This window comes from Diceros bicornis, chromosome 15, assembly GCF_020826845.1.
Source record: "Diceros bicornis minor isolate mBicDic1 chromosome 15, mDicBic1.mat.cur, whole genome shotgun sequence".
Classification (NCBI taxonomy): domain Eukaryota; kingdom Metazoa; phylum Chordata; class Mammalia; order Perissodactyla; family Rhinocerotidae; genus Diceros; species Diceros bicornis.
The window spans coordinates 24,415,631-24,427,883 of NC_080754.1; the positions used below are offsets into that span (position 1 = coordinate 24,415,631).

Below are 12,253 nucleotides of genomic sequence, written 5' to 3' on the forward strand. Positions count from 1 at the left end.
GCCACGTAGGGACGTGGGCGGGCCTGCGATCCTCCTCCTCCACAGGGCACCTCACTGGGTTCTCCTCCCAATAGACCAGTGGTTCTTAGACCTGATTCTACTAGAATCACTCCCGAGCTTTTGCAGAGTCCCAGAGCCCCACCCCTGAGATTCCGACTTAATTGGCCTGGGTGGGGCTCTGCTATTGATTGTTTTTGTTCTGTTTTGTTTACTTTAAGCTTCCCTGGTGATTCTATTTGCAGCCGGGGTTGAGAACCACTGTACCAGTTCAAATGCCACCTTCTCAAGGAGGCCCCCGCCACCCTATTTAAATCTATGACCCTCCCAGAAGCCTGTCTCCCTTCCCTGCTGTGTTTGTCTCCATTGCACTTTTCACCGTCTAATATGCTATTTATTATTACTGTTGTAGTTATTTGTTATTATGCTCCTGTCCGTCTCTCCTGCCTAGAATGTGAAGTCCCCGAGGGAGGGATTTTTGTCTGTTCCATTCCCTGCTACATCCCACCCCAGCACGATGTCTGGCACATAGAATACCTGCTCAATAAAATCTGCAACCGACTGACCGAATGGATGAGGACAGCTCATGTCCACCGTGCCCTCTGCTCTATCCACCCTTCACACACATACACACACACACACACCCCCAGCACATAGCAGGTGCCTGTATTAATTTCCCAGGGCTGCTATAACAAAGCACCACAAACTGAGTGGCTTAAAACAAGAGAAATTTATGCTCTCACAGGTCTAGAGGCCAGCAGTCTGAAATCAAGGTGTTGGCAGGGCTGTGCTCCCTCTGAGACTCTGGGTAGAATCCTTCCTTGCCTCTTTCTGGGGGTGGCTGTCAATCCTTGGCTTGTAGCTGCCATCACTCAATCTCTGCCTCTGCCGTCACATGGGGTTCTCCTTGTGTGTCTCTGTGTCTCCTCTTCTTATAAGGACACCACTTACACTGGATTAGGGGCCTACCCCATCCAGCATGACCTCATCTTAACTTGATTTAATCTGCAAAGACCTTATTTCCAAATAAGGTCGCATTCACAGGTACCAGGGGTTAGGACTTCAACATATCTATTAGGGGGACACAATTCAACCCACAACAGTGCCCAATATATATTTGTTGAATGGCAAAGAATATTCATAGTTTCAAAGCAAGTAAGAGGCAGGACCAGTAACTCCAATAGCTCTTCTTTCTACCCCAGTGGGCCTCTTGGGGTCCCAAGCACGTCATCTGAGACACAAGCCTGCAGATCCCACGACCTCGCACCCAGCAGACGCTCCAGCAATGTTCTGGAACAAATAGGGGAATGGTTACGGAGGCCATGGGGGCAGCTTCCTGGTTCTGTGCCAGGAGATGTCGGAAACAACATGGGCGTGTGCGGGGCCTTCAGGTGACTTAGAAAGCCTGACGCTCCCTCCAGTCTCCTGGGATCTGCTCTCCCACAGCCCCCTCCCAGGGCTTTCAGCGGCTGCTGTGGAATCAGGGAGGGGGAGGTTGCTGGCTCCCTTTAGGTGGTGCGACAGAGCAGCCAGCCAGGGAGGAGGTGGCTCAAAGTGGGGCTTCTAACGTGCAAGGAAGCTTGGACAGGGTCTCCGAGGTCTCAATTCTGAACCCCTGCAGCCTCTCCTACACATTTATGGAAACTCTGCCACCTCCGCCTTCCCCCAACCTCCTGTCAGAGGCTAAGTCCTACTCCCCTGATGCCTGGGGAGCATTCTGCTTGGTGACTGTCACCTCTGGAGGCGCCTGTTTCATGAGGTTTACCCAGTGGCAGACTCTGTTCTGCTGGCCAAGATTTCCTGATCTGCTCCTTGGTAATTCTGAAGGCCATCTTACAACCCGCACTGGGCCCAGACATACAGCGAGGTGCTAATTCATCGATTAGCTCCCACTTGCGAGCTCATCTTGGCAACATGATCAGTTGAAGCCGGGGAAGGCCCACTCTGGCTGTGCGCTCCTCCCTAATTGCCTGCCATTCATCACTCACGGTCGCTTGCATTCTGCTCCAGAGGCAGGAGCGGGCAGGCATTTCATCCCAATTACCACAATAGGCCCTTCAGCTCTCTGTCACAGCTTCTGCTCGGCTTTACGGCATGCAGTTTTGGTGAAGCGCGTTTCTTCACCGTTGCTCCCTCTCGCTCCCAACAGGCGCCGTGACTTGATGAAGTTGTCAGCGTCTGACCACGCTCCTGTGCGGAAGCCACATCCAGCAGCACCTCTGAACACCGGAGCAGAGTTCTCCTTGTGGTCTGGGCAAACGGCAGCGCCGAGGACTTGATCTTCTGATCTCCTGCATTCCGCAGCATTGCACGGAGAGGGGACTCAAGAAATGCCAAGAGGCAAACCGTCTGTCACGGTGAGCCCTGAGGAGCAGGGGCCTCGGGGAACAGAGGTCATGGGGTGGGGTGGGCAGGGAGTATGGCAAGGTCTCAGCCCTACTCCCAGGATGCTGGGCCCGGCGGGAGCTGAAGGTCTCGGGGAAACAGGGCAGGGAGCGCCCTGGAGGGCCCCGGCATGAGGCCTGGGGAGGCCTAGCCACAGGCTGGGGTCTCTTCTTGACCAAGAGGGCTGCCCCTGCAGTGTGCCCTCCATTTGCTCCAAGCCATACAACTGGGGAGCCTCTTGGGTCCAGGCCCCTGAAGATAAACGAGGAGCGATGGGTCACTCATGCACTAGGCAGGCAGCACAATCAGGTGTGGTCTTGGCAACATGTGGCTGGGAATGGATACCAGACAACTGGGCGTTTTGCAAGGAGTGGTGGAAAATGATTAGAGCCGGGCATAAGGACTAGGAGCAGCCAAAGAAGCATCTGAGGGCACAGGCTGGGAGGGGCAAAGGGGCAAGGCCAACAAGAGGATGCTGAACCCACGGGACGTCTGCACAGATTCCACCGACGGGGAGAATCCACTCCACTCACAGAAACAGGACACCTTCCTTCAGAAAGTGGAGGGGCCCTGCGACTGGCTCGGCCATCAGGACCAGGTCCAGGGGTCTGGGGCCAGTGTACGTCCTGGAATCCACGTTGCCAGACTCAGGGCCTCCTGCAGACCCCATTCCATCCCCTGACCCCTCGATCTTGCTTCTGCCCACCAAATCCGACTCCCACCACCCCGACAATGTGCTACCCCGCAGCACCTCCAGACTTTCTGTCTACAGAGTCTGGGAAGAGCCGGGGAACTGCTTCCCAAAGGAGAAGCCCATGAAGGGAAAAGGGACCGCACCAAGACCCAGCAGCAGTGACCTCTGGGGGGTGAGAACATGGCGCTTTTTATCTTCATGTCTATACTGCTCTTATTTTCCTACAAAGAACATGCATCCTCTGTATAATAAGAATGTTTATTTTTAAAAGGTCAAAAACAAATCACATTCTTCTTTTAGGACCTGATTCTAATCCTTCCACCTTCATGATGTCTTCTTTGACTTCCTCCGCCCAGAACAATCCTTCTTATGCCTGAATTCTGATTAGAATCAGAATCACGAATCACAACTGATTCCAGTTGTATCACAAACACAGCCTGACATGTTCAACAGGTCAGCCCCTCTTCGCCCTGACTTCTCTCCCTTCCTGTCTCCCCCCAGGTCCCCATTTTGAGCCCAGAGAGCTAAAATGATAAGTCCTTGCTGGCTGCTGGCTCCATTCCCCATCGATCCCCCTTCTGTGTCCCAAGACAAACTCAGGTCAAGACCCAACCCCAGGCAAGGATGTGAAGAAATTTGAACCCATGTGCACCACTAGTGGAAGAGTAAAATGGTGAACCCATATGGAAAACGATATGGGGTTATTTAAAAAATAACAAACAGAATATGTTATAGCAATTTCACTTCTAGGTATATACCCAAAAGAATTGAAAGCATGGACTCAAAGAGATATTTGTACACCCATGTTCATAGCAGTGTTATTCACAATAGCCAAAGGTGGAAGCAGTCCAGTGTCCATCAACAGATGAGTGGAAAAACAAAATGTGGTAATATATATACAGTGGAATACGATTCAGCCTTAAAAAGGAAGGAAATTCTGACACAAGTGCTACAACATGGATGACACCTTGAAGACATTATGCTAGTGAACAAGCCAGTCACAAAAGGACAAATACTGTATGATTCCACTTATATGAAGTACATAGAGCTGTCAAATTCATGGAGACAGAAAGTGGAATGGTGGTTGCCAGGGGGTAGGGGGAGGGGAGGAATGTGGAGTTAATGTTTAATGGTACAGAGTTTCAGTTTAGCAAGATGAAAAAAGTTCTGAAGATGGATGGTGGTGATGGTTGCACAACAATGTGAACGTACTTAATGCCACTGAACTGTACGCTTAAAAATGGTTAAAATGGTAAGTTTTGTGCTATGTATATTTTACTACAACTAAAATAATTAGTTAGTTAATTAAAAAGAAAAGACTCAACCCCACGGGCTCCCCCATGGGGCCAGCTGGTCCTCAGGCCACTTTTCCCATAGTGCCCGGCTCAGCCCTGCCTCACTGGTGAGGGCCAGATATTCCTCACAGTGAGGGGCAAGCACAGTGTCTCTTCCATCTACTCCTAGTCATGCCTGGCACATAGTAGCAGCTCAGTAAATGTTTGTGGAATGAATGAGCTAATAATATAAAGACCACTTATATCTCTAATTGGTATGAGTGTAGAGTTCAGAATACTTTTCTTAATATCAGGTTGGAAACAGGAATGCCTGGTGTTTATGGACCACTCCTCATGTGGTCAGATGGCTGGGGACGTGACTGGAGGTAAACATTTTCCCTGTCTGCCCACACGGTGCACAATCCGCCCACGGGTATCTGAGAATCACGGACATTGTCGCGAGGTCATCATAATTCAGAACTGCGCAGTAGCTGAGCCAGACGCCAGAGCGACCTGGGGAACACAGCCAAGTCCTTGAAGGAGACAGGAGAGGAGATGATAATTTTAAAAGGGGGAGGTTTGGTAGGGAGTAGGCAGAGAAGGGAAGGAAGAGGGAAGGAGTGAGAGCAGGGCAGCCCCCCTAGACTCTGCTACACCCCTGCTGTGCAGGGAGGGCGTGTTACCTCATTTCCACACCTGGGTCAGCAGTCCCTTGGCCAGGCCCCCGGCTGCAGCCCCACAGGGCTGCTGGGTCCCTGAGAATGAGGCTCTGATTCAAGCCAGTGAACCAAAACCCCCCCACTCCATCCTGAACTCCTCCCAGGATCCAAACAGATGGAGCGCTGTGAGGCCGGTGTTTCTTCAGCAGGGGACTGGCGTTCCCTGGAGGAGGCGGCCTTCTCTCCATTTGTGCAGAAAGCAGAGTCTCTGGACTGAACCCGGGCCCCCTACCACCTACAGCCTTTAGAACCTGAGGGCTCCAGCGTGGGGACAGGCCAATCAGGCGCGGGCCTCCTCGTTCAGTAGGGACCCTTGCGGAAGCGGGGAATTCTTCAGCACCCTCTCAGGCTGGCTGGGGCGTTCCCTGTCCCCTGAAACCTTTGGGGTATTGAGTTACCCGCCCTTGACTCTCCCCTGGCAGCCTGCCCAGTAGCCTGCTCCACCTCCATAGGGCGGGCAGTCTGCAGCCACCTCCTGAGCCAGGAGCCCGGCCAGGGGCTTTACACACCCAATCTCATCTGCCCCACCAGCACCCCTGCAAGGAGCCCCAGGGCCCCCTCATATCGGCTCGGCTCCTTTGTGGCTTTTATCACAACTGTAACAGAATAATTGAGTGGGAAATTGTTTAACATCTATACTTTGCTACAATGCAACGCCCATGTCCGCAGAGTCACTGCCCCCACTCCTCATGCGGTACATTCCCAGTGACTAATTAATCCGTTGAGGGTGTGTCCTCTCAAACAGAAGGTGAGATGTCAGATGCCTTACTTCCCATTACCATCCTTGCCTCTAGCTAAGTGTGAGCACGCGGCTGGAGGTCCCCACTGATGGAGGCAGAAGTACAACACCCACTGAATGGGCGAGTGAACGGACATCACTATTCCTGTGTTACAGATGGGAAAACTGAGGCTTAGATTAGGTGACTTGCTCAAGTCCCCACAGCTACTAAGTGGCAGAGCAGGGTGAGAAGCAGTCTGCTCAACAGACACTCACCTTGCTCCACAACAATGGCCTCTTGGCTGGGGTGATCCAGTGGCACCTGGATTGTGGCTGCACCTGTACTTTCACTGTGACCCACGGGGACGGACCTCCCCTGATGTGGTGCCTTCTCTGGCTGGCCCGTTCCTCCAACCCCGATCTCCCTCTTCCCAAAGCAGAGCACCAGGAGCCCCCAGCCCAGAGCAGCCTCTGCTGGCATGTCGGGGAGTGGGGACAGCATAGCCCACCTCTGACCCCGGCACTGCTGCAGCAGGAGGGCAGGTATCTGGGGGGAGGTGCGGACAGGCAGGAGGGCTCTCAAGCCACAGGTCTGACATCCCGGGAACGGGCCCCCGCCCCAACTGGCATCTCCATCTGTTACCACACGTCAGACGGGAGAGGCATCTGAGGGGCCCCAGGGAGGTCTCCAGGGGCACCTTGGCCTCTGGCCTGCTTCCGCCCATAGCCAGCGGTGGCTCAGGACCAAAGCATCTGACAGGCTCCTGGCAGGCCCGGGAACTGAATGCTTTGCAACCATTCTCCTCAGGGCCAGAGGAGGATGAGGCCACAGAGAGTGGTGACCACCTGTCTGTCACCCCTCCCTGCCCAGGCCAAACTCTCCCCCCACCCATTAGTCTCTTCCCTTTCCGCAGATCCAGGCCCAATCTGTCACACCGCAGCGTTGATTTATTTTTCTTGTGGCCTTGCTCTCTGTGGGGCTAGAGAACAGCATGTCATCACCCTTTCTAAATATTACAGCTCCACAGAGAATTGACGAATGTGACTCATCGCCCTTCTCCAGCTCGAGACTCCCCAGGCCCTTCTTTGTTGATAGGAATGTGATAATCATCATAATAATAACAGTAACAACAATCATAGCTGCTCCCAATTACTGAACACTTGTTCTGTGCCAGATATTGTGCTAAGCGCTCTCATCACATTATTTCATTTACTCTTTACAACCCTACTAAGTAGGTACTCTTCCTATCCTCTTATGTAGGTGAAGAAACTGAGGTTCAGAGTGGTTCAATACCTGTCACTTGCCCTGGTCACACAGCCAGGAAACAGCAAAGCTGGGGTGACACGCAGGGCCGCCTGACCCCGGGCCCCAGGCCTAACCACTGTACCACGAGCCCAGCCCTGAAGTGCGTTTCTACACTATGATGTCACCCCTCCACCTACTACTCAACCCCCACCCAGGTCAAAGGTTCAACCCAAAAACAGAGACACGAGCATGCAATGTGTTTCCATCATGAGCTGCACTCAGCGCTGCAGCGCTGCTAACGGAACAGGGAAAGGGGCCCGACGGGATATTTGCATATGATTGCTGGTGGCTGGCCTCTGATGTGTACCAGCCACCTCTAGCCCCGCAATTTCAGAGTCAGAATTATGTCTGTCCCCATGAAAATGATGGCATCTTGGTTCTCCTCTCCTTTCATCTCTTTCCCGATTGCTGTCATTGATCCTGAGCACGTCTTAGAACAGAAATAGCCCCACTGTGGCTGGGGCCTGACTCTGGCCATGCGATGACCCAAAGTCACAGCCGCTTCAGGAATGGAGGGGTGAGGGGGTGTCACCCCAAGGGTGGGCCCCTCCTTGTGGTGGTGGAAGAGGCCTGAGTGAGCCCCTCTGACCAAACTCCCTTGCTGGAGGGCTGGGGGCCCAAGAGCCAGCAACTGTGGGACGGGAAGTAAGGCGATGCCCGCCGTGCAGGAGGACAGAGGATGAGAGGGCAGGTACTGCACAGAGATGCAGAGGTGGCGAGACATGCCGTGTGTAGCCAAGCCAGGCTGAGAACTTGTGCCTTGAATGCCAACTGCTTCTGAGCAGTGAATTTTCTGGATTTCCTTTGTGTTCCACTTTATATTTGAGTGAAATCTGCTGAAAGCTCTGTGTGCTGAGAGCAATCAAGGAAAGCACCTTTTGTCCAGGGTCCGCCAGGAACAACGGTGAGATTGGGGCAAGAGAGAAAATTCCAGAAGGGGAGAGCTCAGGGGTTTGTACGTGTTGGGACCACTTGGAAGGTCACTCCTCACCTGAACGTTGGGCCTCTGGGATTTGTTTTAACAGGGAAGGCTGTTTCTTTACATGTCATAAGGTGGAGTCCCCCAGATCTGAGGGGTTGCCATCAGACAGGAAATGCCCCTGGTGGGTACTCAGTCACACACACACACACACACACACACACACACACACATTGGGAGCCAAACCTCTCTTCTCCCTCTCCTCTGAGTCTCCTCTTGGCCTGGGGTCTCCCCAAGACTCCTTCCCACAGAGTCCCCATACAAACTCCTTTCTTTTGAGCATATAAAAAACACCTGTCCAGTCGTCAGGCTAGGTACAGACTCTGATATCTGAAAGCTTTCTGGGAGCAATTCTCCCACTTAACCAGCTACGGGATCTTAGACAAGTTAATCTCTGTGCCTTGGTTTCCTTACCGGTAAAATGGCGATAATAATAGCACCAACCTCCTATATTTATTGTGGGGACTAAGTGAATCTATGAAAGCACTTAGAACAGTGCGTGGGTTAAAGAAAGTTCTATACAAGTATTAACTAGTGTTGTTAGTGATTATTCCACGATGTGAGGAGAGGTGGGTGTGAGGAGGAGTAGCGGGAAACCAGCACGTCAGTGCCACCTACCAAGGCCCGGACCCCATTTCCCTCTCTGAGCTCCACTCTGAGGAGCCTGTAGCCCCTCAGGACCCCTGCTGGGCATGGAGACTCAGCCAGGGCAGGCTTCTTCCCAAGACCAAGGCTACTGCTGGCCACACTGTCCCTGCCTGACGGTGGAGTGTGGATGGGCCTCAGGTGGGTTGGGATACCCCAAAAACTGAGGACAAAAGTGTTGTGCAGGTCCATTTTTCTTCCAAAGGCTTAGAGTCTGTTTTGGGAGATGGATAAAGGACACACAGCAGAACCAACAGTCTTGGATTCCAGGGCACACCTGGGAACTGGGCAATTCTGCCCACTCTGCATGAAAACACAGAGTGCCTCCCCACCTCCCTGTGGCCATCAGCCTCACCCTGAATGGATGGGTGTGTGTGTGTGCACGCAGGGGTGTGTGCAATAATTTCCATGATTCCATTTAATCCCTTTCTTGAAAATTCATCCCAAGCCTCCAAAGGGTTCTGTCTGCATCAACCTTGGAGCACTCGTGGGTCCTAGGAAAACTCACCCAGGGAGAAAGTAAATCCCTCTAAGGCGAACATGGCAGCTCCTTTTCTGGGCATACTGGAGGACTGTCAGGCTCCCCAGGAAGCCAGCCACTGCATCGCTTCGTGTCCCCGTGGAACCCAAAGGCAGATTTTGCACTCTATTAATCTACATCTGTTTGCACGTCCTGCTGTCAGCAGCTCTGTCTAGGGAAGCAGTAAACACGCAGTACAGGGAGCGTGGGCTTTGGGGCAGGCCGACCTGAGTGCACCCCAGCTTTGCCACTCCTGGCTGAGTGACCTTGGGCAACGGTCTTAGCCATTCTGAGCTCAATCTCTAAGCGAGGGATGCTGATAAAGGTCCCCACCTTACAGGGTTGTCAGGAGGATTCACAACGAGGTGGGTAATGCCTGGTACAGTGCCTGGAACACACTGGCTGGAAGGCATGGAAGCTGCTAGATGGTAATGAAGATTGAGGTGACGATGGTGATATTTGGGTCCCAAGTCTAAGCTTTCTGTCTCCCTTGTTGGGCTAGGAGCTTCCCCAAGAGCTGACGGTGTTGCTTTCTCCTTTCTCCTCCTTCCTTCTAGATCCTCTGCCTGCAGCCTCACCTCCTCCCTCCACCCCGTAATAATTCACTTAACAGACCTAGAGGGGCAGGGCTGGGGTGCCCCAGACAACACACATTTCGAAACCACCAGACCACCATGTTGGGCTGTGCCCCCTTGAAGGGGAAGGAGTGGGGATGTCATCTCCTTTGGGGTTCAGTCCTCCCACCCTGCCCTCGCCCCCCCGCCTCACCCCTACCTCACGTTGTCATGTTTCTGGATGTAAATCTTATGGAACATCATATCCTCTTGCTTGGCGTTGATGTCTGCTTTCATCTCCATGGCAACATGACGGGGAAGGACAGACAGCAGGAGCCGCTCCTGGGGAGGGAAGCAGATGCTTTCGTCACAGCTCCTTCCACCTGCCTGGCAGTCCCCTCCCCAGGCTGAGTCCTCCACACCTGTGCCCCCACCTGCCGGGCCCTGGAAAACCTCTCAGGCTCTCCTGAAACTCGTGGGGCTAACACCTGTGGCGGGGGGCAAGGGAGTGGAGTCAGGCCCCCAGGGCTTCCTGGCCCCGTCTCCCTGGGACATCTCCCGGTTCCTCGGTGTACATGGGGAAAAGCACTCCTGGTGAACCGGTAGCACTGAGCACCTGGGCTAGAATCCTAGATGTCACCTGAGACTCTGTGTGACCTTGGGCAAATTACTGAACTTCTCTGGGCCTCAGGTTCTTCATCTGTAAACGGGGATGGGGTGCTGAGAGCATTAAATGAGACTCATTCAATTAGTCATCAAATATTTATTGAACATCTACCATTCCAGGCATCATGCTGGGTGCCAGGAGTTATAACCGTGAACGAGACAGACAATGTTCCTCCTCCACAAAGCCCCCCAGACTCATGGGGGCACAGGCTACTACAGGGCACTGAGCAGGGGCACGAGACCTAGGCTAGGGAGCAGTGGGGTGTAGAAAAGGCTTCATGGGGACCAGAGGACGAGGTGAGAAGCGGGGGCTCCATTTCCACGGAGGGGACAGTGGCCCAGGAGAGAGGGAAAGCACACCGGCTTTGAGAAACAGAGAGGTTAAAACCTGTCGAAGAGGAGGAGGGAGAGAAGCAGGGAGAGGGCGGAGGGTCACGTCAGCCATGATGGGGTCTGGACTTCGCCCCCTTTCTGTGGTCTCCTCTGGGCCCAGCCTGCTCAAGAGGTCCAGCTGCCTGCAAGGCGGGCGGCCTCCACCTGTGCCCTCCACCTGCTCCCTCCACCTTTGCCCTCCACCTGCTCCCTCCACCTGTGCCCTCCACCTGCTCCCTCCACCTGTGCCCTCCACCTGCTCCCTCCACCTGTGCCCTCCACCTGCTCCCTCCACCTGTGCCCTCCACCTGCTCCCTCCACCTGTGCCCTCCACAGCCCACTACCCACGCCAGGCTCTCTGCCAGGCTCGCTCACAGAATTCTCTCACCTGGAGCCTTTCATCTTTGCCTCCTCCAGCCCCCCTCATTCTCCTGTCCTTCATGTGGCACCGGATGCTGGGCCACCCCCTCGTGCGGCCCTGAGACTCGTTTCCCTCTCCTGCATCTTTTCTGGCTTCTCTCCCTCCTCCTGGCCCCACACAGACCGCATCCCCACCTCTGTCCTCTTTCTGCTCACTCTTGCCCTCTGGGAGCAGGGTTTCCACCAGCAGCTCTCCTGGTCACCTCCCACTCCCCTTCCCTTATCCAGGGCTCCTGAGTCTCCGGCTGCCCACCCAGGGTCTTGCCACCACCACCTTGACACCACACCCCAAACCATACTCCCCTTCCGGAGTTTCATCCCAGGTGGCTCTTCTTTTCAAGTTCCCTGCCTTTGTCCACGACACCCCATTCTCTTGATCACCAGGCTCAAGACCCCGCCCATGGAAACTGCTCTGACTTTTCAGAACTTCTCCTCTGAGACTCATCCTCTCCCCTCAGCCCCGGGCCCCGTCCGGAACTGAGCACGTCCTGCTGATCTGGACACAGCTCTCGGACTTGTCCTTTCTGTTCTGCATCCGCCTCCACCGCCCACATGCCGTTTTTACCGGACTGTAGGACTCTGGCCACGCTGTCCTGGCCAAACAGCCTCTCCTCAGCCCTCCTTGCTCCTGGGCCCCAGTCTCTCCAGGACATGTCGCTCTCCTGCTCAAAACCTCCAACGCTTCCCTGGGGTCCACCAGCCACATCAAATGTGGATTCTTCTGGACCCGCTGAGCCCACTCCTCCTTATTTTCCACTGCAACTCAACGCCCTCACTCCCCCCACCCCCTTCCTGTGCCTGGCCTGCTCCTTCAGGTCTGGCCTGGATGACCGGGGCACTCTCTGAAGCGATTTCTCTGTCTCTGAGCTTGCTGCCTCTGATCCATCCTCCACACTGCAAGCGTGATCCTTCCAAAACATACGTCTGACCACATCACTGCTCTGCGTAAAACCCTTCTATGCTTCCTGATCCAGGATCAGCCCATGCCCCCAGCCTGGCCTCAA

At 54.1% G+C, this 12,253-nt stretch overlaps 1 protein-coding gene across 2 annotated transcripts in view; it reads right to left on the reverse strand.

Moving 5' to 3' along the window:
* The window catches only part of ADCY5 (adenylate cyclase 5), a 151,984-nt gene that overhangs the window by 53,059 nt on the left and 86,672 nt on the right, over positions 1 to 12,253 (reverse strand). For both annotated transcript variants that reach the window (XM_058555932.1, XM_058555931.1), the window contains exon 3: positions 10,012 to 10,133. In XM_058555932.1, coding sequence (XP_058411915.1) covers positions 10,012 to 10,133 — 122 coding nt within the window. The remainder of the gene's footprint in view (positions 1 to 10,011; positions 10,134 to 12,253) is intronic.